General features: G+C 40.1%; 1 protein-coding gene across 1 annotated transcript in view; it reads left to right on the top strand.

Moving 5' to 3' along the window:
- Positions 1 to 15,575, top strand: part of Osbpl3 (oxysterol binding protein-like 3) — a gene marked incomplete in the record, with an annotated part of 164,511 nt that overhangs the window by 98,700 nt on the left and 50,236 nt on the right. Inside the window, 5 exon segments of the mRNA XM_013510601.1 lie at positions 2,954 to 3,121; positions 3,698 to 3,821; positions 5,447 to 5,550; positions 5,750 to 5,842; positions 6,950 to 7,106. Coding sequence (XP_013366055.1) covers positions 2,954 to 3,121; positions 3,698 to 3,821; positions 5,447 to 5,550; positions 5,750 to 5,842; positions 6,950 to 7,106 — 646 coding nt within the window.

The raw sequence follows: 15,575 nt of genomic DNA, 5'->3' as shown, positions 1-15,575 counted from the left end.
TATATCTTCATCAAAGTGTTCCTAATGGACCCTAGATATTGGGATGGGGCAGTTCATGGTACAGGGTTGTCTCACATTGCTTGAAGGTTTGGCACCCTTGTTGCCTTGTCCCCCTAATACCATCCCTCCTCCCCGATGACTGTGACAACAGTAGCAGAAACATCATGTTTCCAGATTACACCACACCACGCAGTGCTATCTTTAGTAAAGAACTATTTACCACAGGTTAAAATGCGTTTCTTGAAACATAATACAATATCCAGCTTGTGGATCCCCATCTTACAGTTTTGACTAATTTTAAAGTGATTTCATGAAAATTCTCACTTCACTTTATTGAAGTGTCTGGAATTTTCCCCCTAAAGTGTGTGCAAATTAAACACCTCAAACCTTTTTACCCTGTTCTTCTCTGTCCCCTGCAGGTGGTAGAGATAGTTAAAATTATAAAGCGTGAGGTCTAGACTTAGTTCATTTGACACACCTACTTACTAATTTTTGAACTTTGACCAATTATTTAATTGCTGAAAGTCTCAGTTTTCTCACCAAAGAAAGAAAGAAAGAGAGAGAGAAAGAAAGTCAGTGATAGTACTTATCTTATAGAGCTGCAAATAAAATACTTGGCCTAATGCCTGGATCACCTAAACTCAATAAACTTAGTTGCTGTTTATGATTATTAGGCAGCATGGATGATAGAAATTAATTGAGAAAATGCTAAGACATTTTTCTTACTTGGGAAAATTACTTGGGATTTGGGAATCAAGAGCTGATGACAAAGAAAGCATGAGAGAGCCTGTGCAGAGCCTGTCTCTGCAGCCTGTGTGGTGATGATCAACACAGGCCTGATGCGCCCCTCTGGGAAAGGCAGTCAGAAATAGACTGAGTGTAACCCTGAACACCGGGGTTAGCTCGCTGTGTAAAGCAAGGTCTCGCAACCTTGGCATCATGGACCTTGTGAGCTGGATAGTTCTCTGTTGTGGGCTGTCCTGGGTGGAAGGATGTCACACAGCACCACTGTCCTCTACTCACTGGGTACCAATAGCATTGTGTTCTAGGTATGACAACCAAAAATTTCTCTAGGTATTTTCAAGTCACCCATGGGGATAAAATCACTCCCGGTTGCAACTGGCTACTATGATGTAAAGAAAGGAAAAACCTATCATCCTGAAAAAGTTAAGAAAGAGTATTAACCCTACCCTCAAGCCATTTTTGATGGCCAGTCTCTTCTAGAATAGTTTAGGTTATTTTTCTGTGTATTCCAATGACTCTTCTTTTTGAGTTTTGACATGGTCAGGAAATAGGTTCTTGTTTATCTATTATTTTAGTTAATGGGATAAAAATAATTATTGATTTCTAAGTTTTAACAATTTAGAATGTCTCAAGATCTGTTGAATATGAATACAGTGATACACAGAGTTTAATATTTCTCTGTGTGATTCACTTTAAGTTCTGTTTAGTTTCTTGGTGATTCACATGAACACCAGCTGTGACGGTGGCGTAGGTAAATGTTATCTGAGGGCTCTAATTAATAGCTGCAGAGTCAGGCCCTCCAGCCAGGCCCATTCTTTTGTTTTTTATAGATGAGGAGTCTGCACAGTAGAGAGGGTAAGTGACTGTCCATCCAAAGTCCTAGTTCTACAATTACTAGAGGGGCTGGAACAGAGCCTTGGTCAGTTGTTTAATAAAGTGCTTTTCGGTTTCTACCTTGTTTAGCCAGTAAAATCTGTCAAGATGAATGTTTTGAGCACTGACTTTTAAAGGCCTCTGAGAGTAGATCTGTGCAAGGATGACATGAAACTTTCATAAAATTCCTCACCTGGGCAATGAAACACATTTCAGGAACATCACAGTATGGGGGAGGAAAAGATATGTGTGTCTGTTTGCTTTGCCTCTGCCTATAAATGACAGTACCTGGAGGAGTCTCCTGTCTCGTTGGCACTTCTCCTAATCAACAGGAAAGCCAGCTTCAGTTTCTCAGTGAAGGGTGCTGCTGATGTTCATTCACACATCCTCATTCTCAGCCTTAGTATTAGTGGAGATTTTTGTGGGCTTGGTCTAGAGTTTCCATGTGGAAAGTTAACCTACCAGGCCTCCTTTTGGGTTATTTTAAATGGCAGCTTCATGAGTCTTTGTGTCCTGATATATAAGTATCTATCATTTTTCACTTTTAAAATGCTAATATGCTCTCATGCATACGAAAATATACTTTTAAGAAATGCAGGGGCACATAGGTGCTTGTATCTTTTTAGTATTGTTATGAACAATATTTTCTTATAAAACTAGTTAATATGTATTCTTCATGGAAATTATAAATTGATAGTCACTCATGGAAAAAATGGCTCCATGTATGTATAGTAATGGTGATGGTACGTTATAATGCTTTATCAGATTTTTCTGTTTATGACTGGGAAAAATGTTCTTTCAAATAACCTTCATATTCATTAACATACACTTCTCAACAGTAGATCCTTTGACAGAGTACATGAGCAAGGTTAAATATTTTAAGAAGAGTGTACTAACTCATTCCAGTCTAGGGAAGACTGATCTGAAAATTCTGAATTATAAAAGAATTCAGAAAGAAAAATGGTGCTGATGTATTTAGCAGAGCTAGAAGAATCTAGGACTGAAGAATTGGAAAATACTTTAGGAAACAAATTAATGTAAATTTCATCTTTTATTGTTTATATATAACTGGTACTATTTTCCTTCCTTAAAAGTAACACAGCAGTTGGACACTCTCAAAGAAAACCTAAATTCAGACTTCATGAAGACCATTTTTACTCCTTTTTTCTCTACAGACTTTTTCCTGTAAAGCATATAAATGTAAAGTCCATAGAGGCTATTTCTACATTTCTATATATGCCAACTAAAAAACATTCAGGAACCTCAACTTGATGAATAATTGTTCCTTTTAGCAAGTGACTCTTTTATTTCCTTCTTTCAATTTACCACATATTAGGCGAAGTCAGAAGAAGTCTTTGATGAGTGGGTAGCCAGACTCCGTCACCACAGAATGTATCGTCAGAATGAAATCGCCATGTTTCCACGGGAAGTGAATCACTTTTATCCAGGGCCCACCATCACAGATTCTGCGCCTGGGACATTTGACTCCATTTCCAGTAGGAAGGTAATGAGCCTTTGTCAATAAGTAGTCTAAAAGGAGGGGCAGCTTTGCAAGAGGGCAGCCCTTTGAGAGCTGAGTCTGAGGAAAGGTGTGTGGGGAAGAGGAAGGGAGTTGGGCTGATGCTGAATTTGTCTTGCCCACTGAGGCAGAAGCAGGAGCAGATGAGCATCTGGTAACAGTGAGACAGAGAATGCAGAAAATCATGTAAAGAACAATGTAATGTCTCTGATGCTCTAGCTCTCTCTTCACCAGCTTGACTTTGGTTTTCTTACCTGGCTGTAAAATATAGTAGGTATGTGTATGGCCCATACAGAATTGCAGAATACTTCCAAATGTTTATATCATTTGGCGAAAAAGAAGAAAAAGCTGTCACCTGAGGTATTATAGTATGGCATGGCCAAGTTGGGGTGACAGCCGGAGGTGTTAGGGTCTCCCTGTGGGTACTTTGCTAGAAGCTTCTCCCCATTATAAGCAGAAGGCATCCGTTAGCAGCTAACCAGCCCTGTTATCCTTTACCCCAAATTGTCCCTGCTGGTCTCTGTTTTCATTTATAATGTGGTCTCATCCTCTGTGGAACAGCGTAGCAGTATATCAAAGCAGAATTCGTTTCAAACTGGAAGCAATTTATCATTTTCTTATGGTGGTGAGGCGCGAGTTCCATTATGGCTACAGTCTTCAGAGGACATGGAAAAATGCTCAAAAGGTAGAGTGACTTGAAACCTTTGCCTCTTTCTAAATGAACTGGTTTTGTATCTGTCCCTTAGTTGATTTTGTGTCCTTCCCTTCTCTCTCCACATTCCTTCCTATACTTTGGCTAGGTCACACTTGCTATCAACAGAAGATACCCTCATGTAGAGTTTTACATCTTTGCCTGGGTTTGTTTGTAGACAGGCTTCTTTTTCTAGTCTTTAAGTACTTGATTTCCACCCAGGTCTATACAGTAGTCTCCAGGGAAGGAGAATGTATAGTTCTGTTTTTCTTAAGCACCAGAAATGATTCTGATGTACATCATTGATTGCGACTCTGTTCTAGAGGTGAGTGGGTGGCCAAATGGAGAGCTCCACCATGTACCGGTTCCCTACTCTGGCTGCACATTCACATTACCAAGAGAACCTTTAAAATGCAGGAATACCCATGCTAAGGCCTTTTCCCCAAATACTGTCTTTAAATTGGTCTGAGGTGGGGCCCTGGGAGCATTGATGGTCCATAGTTTCCCAGGAGATTTTGTGAAGGAACCAGAGTTGAGCACTGTAGCCACAGTGAAGCTCAGTGTTCACAACTTTAATTAGCTAAGACTCATCTGGGGAACTAAAAAAAGCTCACCAATGGGATTGAGAGTGTCTGGTGTGGAGTATGGGCATATGTGGTTTTTAAAAATTTCTCCAGCTGATTTTAAAGTGTAGCCATGCTTGAGAACCACTGTTAGGGAATGATGCAAGGTAGTAACCTTCAGAATTGCTCTTTGTCTTGTTGAATGCAGACAAGTCCACTGAAGCTATGTAGCCTTAGCCCTTCCAGTAAATATGTTCATGAGCTTCATTGATTGACATCTTGGCAAAGGGGCCCTTGAAGTACTGTATCTGGCCCAGCAGCAGCAGTCCTGCCTGGGAACTCACTAGAAATGCTTGTTCTCAAGCCCAACCCCTCTGAAACTGGGGTTGGAGCCTAAAGATCTGTGGCATAAATACTCCAGGTGATTTTGGTGATAGGAACATTTGAAGCCATCATCCTAAGACCTTTGGGCCTTGATTCGTCAGGAGAAGCATCCATCAACATCTAGTGAGCCACCAGCTGTGAGCTATCTTTTGGTTGGGGACTAGGACTGTGAGATTACTCTTCAGTCATCTCAGGTCCATCCGCGGAGGCTCATCACAGTCCTCATGCAGGTCCATGATCAACAGTTAACTGGTACAATTTTATTTCAGTTTTATCTTTTTGATGTGAATTGGGTCCTTGCATGTGGACCACTTTCTAAGTGGTCCGCAGAAGTGCTCCACTTTTCTAAGTGCTCTGTACATATCGACTCACTTAATTCTCTTCACTCTGAGCTAGCTATGTAACTGTCTCCCAGATGAGAAAACTGAGGCATAGAGAGGTCATATCACTTACCCTAGAGTTCATTCAGTGTATTCAAACTGAGGCCACCTAGTTATCCAGATCCATTCCCTTAACCCTTATAGTCTGTAGCCATTCTTGTGAAACAGAGCAAAATTTCCTGCCTATCCAGATGTAAAGTCAAATGTAGAAAAAGTAAGAAAGTCACTGGTGCCAGCACAGCGATCCCTCTTGCAATAGAAAATTGTGAGCCCTCTCCTCTTTCTCTCACAGACCTGGCACACTGCCATGCCTATCTGGTGGAGATGAGCCAGCTCCTGCAAAATATGGACGTCCTGCATCGGACGTACTCGGCGCCTGCCATCAATGCCATACAGGTTCGCCTGACCCTGCTCTGTTCACCTTCTGGCTTCTGCTTTCCTTTCTCCTCCCAGCCTTTGACTAACAGTGGAATGCTGTCTGGCCAGTTGCTTCAGCCCAACTCAAGGGGATGGAGGTGGTCACTTTGCTGTGCATTTATCCCTGTGGTTTGGTGGACCTTACTGTCTGTGCTCTCTTTCCTGTTTTGAAAAAAAGGGTGGCGCTTTTGAAAGTCCCAAAAAGGAAAAAAGATCGCACAGGAGGTGGCGGTCCAGAGCTATTGGCAAAGATACTAAAGGAACGCTCCAGGTAACCATTGCTTCCACTTGTAGCAGACTGCTTTCCTCCTTGGCCCTGCTCTGCATGCCGCATGCTGGGGCTATTTTGACTCAAGTAGGAGAACAGACAAGTGCATATTCTGGAGTTGTTCTGTCCAATACCCTGTGCAGGGGGAGGAATTCAGTCACTTAAATCTTCTGGGTATAAGTATAAGGTTCTAACGGACCTTAGGGAAGCAAGAGAAAGAATATTTTCTGAAGAAAATGTCATGGAGATAGAGGAATTACCACCATTTCTAGAGCTTTCAGCTTTCCCTTCTTTAATGTTTAGCCTCCCTGCCTTCTTGCCTGCTTGTGCGTGTTCCTTGTTTGTGGCTGTGGAGACCCAGTGCTCTGACCCACTATCCTGCTGAAGCTCAGTGGATTTATATCCCTCTGAGCCCATAAGCCCAAGTCTCTGGGCACAAGACATCCTGCGGACTCTTGCCATTTTCCTCCGAACTCCCTGACTCCACCAGAGGCTCGTTGTGTCTTGCTAGAAGCTCTCTTTCCTAAAGCACAATGAAGTCCCTGGCCAAGATTTGCAGAACAATTGTTGCATATTAAATTGCAACATTATTAAAATAAAAATTAATCCCAAACTTTTGAAAAGTCAACTGATATAATCTTGTATATGCTTTGACTCAAAGCACTTTATGAGCTGAACTCAACTACTTTAAAAGTAAGGAATGTTCCATGTACAAACGTGAGTAGTTAGATAGCTTTGTAGAAGCCCCACGTGCAAATAAAAGCATTCTTAAACCTATTTATTCTAACAACCTAGTTACTGGGTGGTGATTGCCAGGAGGATGGATGAGTGTACATGAGAAAGCCTGCCAGTTTTAGCTGTCATTTTCAACTATAGCTTTAATATCTCTATCATTTCCAGAAAAGTATATGATTTCTCACCCATTTTTATTTCATAAGAAGCAAGTTTCTATGGAAAGTATTTTCCTGAGTTTTTATATATTTTTCTCCTACCATTCAGTAGGAAGAGTCATGAAGTGGTCTTTCTTAGTGAGTTCCAATCTTAGAATCAAGTATATATTCTGAACAGTCTGTATGTGAACAGAAATCTCTCCCTTTGCTGTCACTGTAGGTCCCTAAACCTTTCTCTGGCCCTGTGAGACTACATTCCTCCAATCCTAACTTGTCAACACTAGATTTTGGAGAAGAGAAAAATTATTCTGATGGCTCTGAAACCTCATCAGAATTTTCTAAAATGCAAGAAGACCTATGTCATATTGCCCATAAAGGTAAATGATTTTTTTTCTTCTTCCCGATGTTTATAAAATGTGCAGCGCATGCCTGAATTTGGGATGTCTTTAACTTCCCTGGTAGCAGAGATATATAAGAGTTTTCTTTTTAATGTCTTGGAGAAACAGTAAGAGTGTTTGATATATAGTTGGTAGAACCTTTGGATCTAACCATTTGCAGATTAAAACTTAAAAAAAGCTACCTGTACTGAGCATGTACATACTTTTTTCTTGTTATTACTTTTTACACAATACAGGATAGCAACTATTTATACAGCATTTGCATCTTACTAGTTATTGTAAGAATATGGAAGAAAATAATACTGAGTGGTAACTATATTCTTTAAAAGCTGATCAATTTATTTGATGCCAATGGGAGCATAAATTGGTATTTTTCTGGAAAGCAATATGACATTATATTCCAACTGTTTTTTTAAATCTGCCTATCTAGCATTTCCACTTTGAAAAATCCATTTGTAGAAAGTAACTTAAAACTTTCCCAAACAAATACATCCATTGTTTATCACATTAAAAATTAGACATAGGAATTCAACATCGTTAGCCATTTTGGAAATGCAAATTTATCACTACATACCTACTACAACAACTAAAATTTTTTTAAAGGTACCCAGTGCTGGTGAAAATACACAAAAACTGAATCTCTCATACATTGCTGTGACCATGTAAAATGATGTAGCATTCTGGAAAATGGTTTGGCAGTGTTATATAAAACTAAATATGTACTTAGCAGAGGGCAACACTCACATTCCTGGGTACTTACCTTAGACAAGTGAAATTTTATGTCCATGCAAAAACCTATTCACAAATGTTTAGAGTGTATTTTTTTTGTATTAGCTGAAGATTAGAAACAATTCAGTGTCCTACAGATGCGTGGTTAAACAGCTTGTGGTCCATCCATACTACCAGTCAGCAGTAAAATGGGATAACCATTGTTATATGCAACGCTGTGGATGGGTCTCAAAGACACTATACTGAGTGAAAATAGCCAACCTCTAATATTTACACAGTGTTTCCACTTATCACTCTGGAAATGATGTAGAGCAGTGAAATTTGATGGTTACCTGAGGTTAGACAAGGAAGAAGGAAAGGGGAAGAATGTGGGTGTGATTATAAAGAGATTTTAGTGGTTATAGAAAGTTCTATATCCTGATTGTGGTGCTGCTCACAAGAATCTGCACATGTGATAAGATTATACTGACATCCCTATCCACACACTACACAAATGCATGTGTGTAAGCCTGGTGAAATCTGTGTCCTGGTTTGTATATTGTATACCGCTTGTGTCAGCTATTACCGTGTGGAGAGACGTACACAGGCACAGGTATATGGTGCAGGCATAGGTATGTGGGACTTTCTATACTTATTTTGGGTTTTGGGTTTTTTTGTTCTTATTTTGAGAGAGGGTCTTGTTTTGTAGTGCACACCAACTTCAAAGTCTGAGCTCCAATTTCAGGCCTCCTGCTTTAGCCTCCTGAATGCAAGGATTAGAGACTTGCAACTCCACTCCAAGCTTTTGTATTGTTTTTGCAACTTCCTATGAGTCTGTAACAAGTCCAAAATAAAAATCGGAAGTAACCTAAATGTTCAAGGAAAAGGGTTGGAGTTTTTTAAAATGCAATATTATCATATCATAGAACACTCAGCATAATAGTAATAGCTACCTTATATTGAACAAACAGCGATCGTGTCAGGCATTGTTAAGTACTTTATATGCATTGTTTCATTTAATTCTAGCAGCAACTATTGGGGTAGATAATACTGTAATCTGTTTCATGTATAAAAAGCAAGGTTTAGAGAAGCTAGAGGACTTCTTAAGGGCCATGTGGTTCCAAAGCAGGTGGTCTGAAACTTCAATACTGACCTGCTCAGGGCCTACACTCCTTCACTGGTGTCACACTGTCCTTACAGATGAGGCTGCCAGGGTTCTTATTTACAGGTACAGAAAACATCACATTAAGTAGAATATAAGGTTTAAAGCTATATGGTATAATCCCAGTTTTTGGAAAAAATAAATACACATCTGGCATATATAGGCATACTAAAAAGTCTAGGAAAGTGTACGTTAATATTTTTGTAATGGAGGCTGGAGTTGTAAGTACTTACCATCTTTGCTTATTTTTTAAAAACTTTTTATATATTATTTTTCTTAAAGAGGAAATGAATTAAAGGGCTTTAAGTGGGAGGGTGGTGTTTGAGGTGGGAGAAAAGAAGATATCCCCACTACTGCCTTCTTTTCCTCCTGCTGCCATATTTTCCTTCGTTCGCATTATTGATTCCTTCAGTTCTCTCTTCCCTTACCACACAAATCTAACACATGTTGATTATGAGATTGGTTATAAAGAAACTATTTCATGCTTTGTACAGATTTCTCACTCTGATTTTATCTTAGTCACCATTCGAATTTCTCAGTGGTTTGGAATTCAGTAGTATAATCATGTACTTAATGAGAGAAGCTACCTGGCCCATCCCTTGAAAGCTCTTGAAATACCCCTTTGGGTATTCTTTAGAATTCAAAGAATCAGTTACAATCAGAGCATTTTAGTTTTTAGGGGAAGACATTCTTACAAAACTCCATTATTTTTTAATAATATGCACTTTTTTCAATCAATGAGAAGACAGAGCTTCCCTGCCAAAGGAAGAAGCACTGGCTTTCACGCACATTGCAGAAACTACTTCCTTGGTGGGGCAGAGGTTGCCCTTTTGAATGGACCCATCAGTGCAGTCCTGCTGCAGAGGTTTCTGCGTGCTGGGTCTGTAATGGGCTCCCAGCCAGCTCCTCTGTCTTTGGGGCACTGAGAAATCAGCTGGCTGCAGCACTGCCACATATCTGGGTGGGGCCAAGGTCAGTGCTCCAAGGAAGTTCCAGGTGAGCTTGTTTATTCAAGAGCAGACTAAGCTGCCTGGGCTTACAGACAGTGACTTCCACAGGGAGCCTGAGGAGCTGTGTGGCACTTCTGATGGATTTAAAATACTCTTGCAGAGACTGACAGAGCTCCCTGTCACCCCTTCAAGTTTGTCATATACAGATGCTACTTAAGGGGAATGACGACAGCATGGAATAATGACAGCTTTCATGTTTGCCCCAACTCTTGTGACCCTGTGTGATTTCACACTGGCCCACTTGGAACATGAAGCATTTTGACCTTTCTTCCTGTGTAAGCCTGTTCTGTTACTGGCAGTGCCTGTGGTACTGTTTTGACTGCATCAGTAGTCTGCTGACTATGATTTTGAAGCAACTGAACTAAAGGCAAGAACTCCACTGATGTAATATGGTCTGTGTGACCTTAAACTTGTTAAATGCATCTGAATTGTCTTCATTTTTCAGGTCAAGTGGTGAGCAACCAACGTACAGTTATCCGAGTTTTAGAAGTCCTTGTTCTGTATGATAGACTATAAACTTGATTTTTATGGACTGCTTTGAACTGATTCTCATGGTTCACGTTTCTAGTTTGGGTGTGTATTGACAGCCATATAAGCAAACCAAACAAAGTATATTAACCCTCAAAGTCGTAAATAATTTGTATTTTATATATTAGCTTTTAAATTTCCCCAAATGTAGTTCATAGAACATGTTATCCATAAAATACTTAAAAATCAAAATAAGAATTTCATGATTAAAAATGTTTGGAAAACATGGCTGGCTGTGGTTCCTTTTGGATTTATACCAGCAATTATAGACGGTAAAATCCCTGAGAAGTCCTGCAGCAGACAAACCTGTTAACTATACCTGAGTGATTTTTCAGTGTTATTTGGGAAGCTCCCCACTGCACCCCCAACCCCTACCAGCTAGTAATATCCTAGAACTAAAGGTCCCAAGAAACATTCTTCAGGAAACATTGTAAATAATGAGTCTTCTTTGGAACTGACCTGTCTGGTACTGACTTTCTGGGACCTTGACTTCTCTGGCCAACCCCCTAGACCTCAGCTGCCTCCTCTGTCAGATGTCCTGCCTCCTTTGGCTCTCAAATTTTGTCACCTTCTATGATTGTTTTACGCTGAACAGAAAAAACTTGTACTGTGGCTTATTGTTACAAGAAAGTTTTATGAGGACATTTCCTATTAGCAGCAGAAATAGAAATGACTGATGTTCGTGAGCAGATTTAGGGTGGGAAAGCAGTAGGATGGGAGCAGGGTGAGGGACGGAAGTGATCAGTATTGCCACAGGACGTGGATGTTCACATTCTGCCTTGGAAACAAACGAGGCTTTAGAAATACTTTATAAATAGGTGAGGGGAATCATTATTTTCAAATATAAAAGCTAAAAGTAAAATAAAATTAAATCATATATTAACTTATTTTGTTCCTGAAGTTTTTTTCTTGAGTTGTAATGTTGAGTGGTCATTTTCTAAACTGTCTTGAGCTTGTTGAAGTATTGAATCCAAAGCCAAGTATGTCACAATGATACCACTCTCATAGATTAAAAACTAAAAGACATATATGACCTAAGGAAAAGCCACATCAGGTATTTTTCATAAATTACAATTCAGTAGAAGTATGCTGAGCAATCAAGCTCATGTACATTATCAATAAATAAGTAAGAACATTTAGTACAATTACCTAATGTATCTAAATCAGTTTGTATAGTGCATGGGTTCAGAATATTTTAAAACCATGGGTATTCAATAAAGTTTGAAACTGAAAGGAAACATTACATAAAAATCACATCCCAGATATTTGAGGCACATTAATATTTTAAAGATAATTCACACAAAATATAGTTTCCATTAAAAATGAAGGAAAACAGTGAACCCTGCTGTGTTGGGTGCTACATGATAATAAGTTTTATCATTGTTTCCTTAAAGCACTAAGTTGCAGGCCTCATTCATACACAGGTATAGAAACCTATGTCCGCACTGTACATGGCAACTAAGTGATAGAGGGAGGCAGGGTTTAAGTTCACATTTGCCTTATTACCGGGTGACTTTCTCCAGTACCACACTGCCAGAGAGGTGGCACCCATGACGTCATAACTACCTTCCTCAAGCTCTTATTCCTTCCTGATGCTGAGAAACTGCTCAAGAAGGAGATTAAGTAGACCTCAGGTGCAGTTACCCTTCAGCATCGGCTTCTGCTATCAAAATGTGCTGTGTGTTGTGGTCTCTTCATCCTAACTCGATACAAGCAGAGCGTGGGAGCGGCAGGAGAGGCAGTGGTCATCAAGAGTTAGTTCCGTGCTTTTGGTTTTCCATTCTGTAGGTGCAGCTAATGGTTCCTGAAGTCAACATCTCACCCTGTGTTGCACTCATTTAATGCCACAAGGGCATCTGAGAAATGGCTAGTGACAGTCTGGGAAAGAGATGAGACAACAGAGATCCCGTAATTGCCTTCTCACATTTGAATGCATGAAAGAGAAAGGGGAGAGCCAGGGAATGGAAAAACGTGGACCAAAAGACAGTTTGGAGAGTTATTGGCGACGTAGAAGAGCTGGTCAAGCTTTGGGGTAGGTAGCTTTCACAATCTTTGAGGTTGTCTCTATGCATCCCAGATTTTCTGAATGGCTTTTAAGTCAAGCACCCATACATACAGGACTCTTGCTTGGATTTCCTGTTTTTAAAACTTTTTATTTGTCTCTGATAAACTTAGAATCGAGATAGAAATAAGAAGATACTCTGTCACAGAGAATATTCCTGAACTTTGGGATCCTGTGTGTTTAACAATTAATATAAATGTGATCCATAAGCAGCCTCTTGTCACTGTTCTGGATGTACTGGGTCACTAGATGGCTGTGAATGATTACTTTAATGTCTTCTGAGTGGGCCTGAGCTGTTCTTTGAGGGATTTAGTGCAAAGAGATCTGGTCTCCTGAACCACTTTGTCAGATGATGAAGAGTTCTGCACCTTACCATGGAGTAATGACTATGTGGGTGTCTTTCTGTTTATTTTATTCCCACCACAGTCTTAGCTGTACATTTTGAGTCATACAGTACATATTTTGCCAATTTACAGCATGTAAGTAGGAATCTTCTAGATTGGTTGAAAGCCCTGCCTTGCAGCAGGGCATGTGAAAGCCAGAGGAATCAATTTGGGAAAGTGGTAGCCAACTGAGTGCCATGTTTATCTTATTTGGAAGAATAAGTGTGACGGTAAAGAGGTAGTTCCCCCAGGGACACACTGAGATGGTTGTGGGTATCCTGTGGAGGGGGCACATATCTAACAGGACATAAAATGCAGTGGGCTCACTGCACGGTTCATTGCTTTCTTCCCAAGGAAGCTCTTCTATGGCTCAATAGATTGTAGCCAGTCCCACATTCGCAGACTATCTCTTCTTTGTGCAGTTATTTGCAAGTCCTTTTTGTTTCTTGTCCTAGCAAGAGACTAAAGCATCCTTCTAGAGCTGCTGCCAATTTTGAGAGATTGTAGTCACCACCCCTTTCATCCTCACGTATCTACTTCATCATCACCGCTGTTACTATTGCAGTAACATTAGTTACTTATTACAGGCCATGCACTGGGTTAAGTGCTTTACCTGCATTATCTCTCTTCATCCTTATAACAATCAGCACATTAAGTGCTGTGAGGAAACTGGGATTCAAGCATTCATGTACTTATGCAGGGTCACAGAGTGAATAAGCAATGGACCCTTCTCTTCTGTTGACAAAAGCAACATTATGTGTGTGTGTGTGTGTGTGTGTGTGTGTGTATACAAAGAGCCCATTTGTACATGACTTTGTGAAGATGCTCTAAGTCCGTTACTAACTGCCACAACCTCAGTCAGGCTCAGTGACAACATGTAGAGAGATTGTTTTCCTCTCCGAAGGAAGTAAGTCAATGATGCATATTTGGTTTCTGTGTCACTAAAAAGGTCACGCCTGGATGACAATACCTGTGCAAATTCAAGCCTCTGGAATTCAGTAATATGCCGGGTCATTTGAGAAGACATCTCAGTCTCTTCCCTCTTTCTGCCCTTCTGAAGCAGAAAGGAGATTGAAAAATAATATTCAAATGTGATATCCACAATCATTACTTTCTCATGCCTTGGAAATAACTTGTATACAGTAATATGTGATCAAAAGTGGATGGATTTTTGTTCACATGTGTTAGTGTTGTTTTAAAGCTTCAGTTCAAGTGTGTGCTGGTCTAGGGGTGCTAAGTTCTCAAGGGATCTGGGTGCTCAGTAAAGTGAGCACAGTAGTTGAAAGCCAAGACTGGAGGTGGGGAATTCTGGTCCTGCAGAGGGAGGGTTAACAAGGAAGAGGGGAGGCAACACCTGATTTTGAACGTTTCAAGCTTACATAAAAGTTGTGAGAACACTACCGAGTTCTCATGTACCCTTTACCCAGTTCACCATTTTCAGTATTTTTCCACATTTATTTTATCACCATCTCACATACACACACACATGCACACACGTGTGAGTGCACACACACACAGACACTTTTTGTTTTGTTTTGTTTTTGTTTCTTTTACCCAGTACCTGGAATCGAACTCACAACCTCGCGCTTGCCAGGCAGGCGCTGTGCCGCTGAGCTAAATCCCCAGCACAAACACTTTTATTGTCCATTTGCGAGTAGAAGTCATACCTCATATAGTTCTTTCTGGCTTTATACCTACGGCAGTATATGTTTCTTGAAAATAGGTAAAACCTGTTACAGATCGCAGTGTAGTTACCTAATTTAGAAGATGTGACAGTGAAACAATGTGTTATCTCTTCTTTCAAATTTGAATGTCGGTTCCTCAAGAGTCTCTTTTAATACCAGTATCTAGTTCATGGAAATATATTGCATTTCATTTTTCTGCCTCTTTAGCCACATTTAATTGGGAACAGTTCCTAAGCCTTTTTTCTCTTTTATAAAATTAATACTTTTGAAGACTACAGGCCCTTTTTGAAAACAGGATGTTTGGTTGTCTGTTGTTTCCTCATGATCAAATCCAGATGTACATCCCTGGCTGGCACTCAGTCAGGAAGACAGTGTGTCTTTTTCCAGGATATTGAACCCAGAGGCACAGCATCCACCTGACTTGCACTTATAATTAATTTTGATCAGCTGGCTAAGGAGCTATCTAGCTTTTCTGTGGTATTACCACTTTCCCTCTGATAACCAAGTAAGACTTGTTCTTACCTACGTGCTGTCTTGGGAACCTAACACAACTAAATGCTGATTGTTGAGAATCCATAAAACATAGAATCACGGAACGTTATAATGGGAAGTTCCCTTAGAATTGGCAAGAGCGTGTGTACGTATATACATTTTAAGAGACTTTTCAAAGCACCTTTAGGGCCCCAGCAAAACTGAGAAGTAAACACCCTGTCCTCTAGGCACAGCCTCTCTCACCATGAGCATCCCACACCAGAGTGGTACACATTCAGTTGAGGAACCAGCACTGACCTGTCATTATCATCCAGAGCCTGTAGTTTACATTCTGGTTCACTCTTGATGTTGTATATTACAAATGTGTTTTTTAAAAGTCAATGTAGAATATATATTTGCTGAACTCCAAATATGTGGG

Source organism: Chinchilla lanigera, unplaced genomic scaffold (genome assembly GCF_000276665.1).
Source record: "Chinchilla lanigera isolate Chin_1 unplaced genomic scaffold, ChiLan1.0 scaffold00009, whole genome shotgun sequence".
Classification (NCBI taxonomy): Eukaryota; Metazoa; Chordata; class Mammalia; order Rodentia; family Chinchillidae; genus Chinchilla; species Chinchilla lanigera.
The sequence above is the reverse complement of the archived record's forward strand: the minus strand, read 5'-3'. Positions and strand labels throughout refer to the sequence as shown.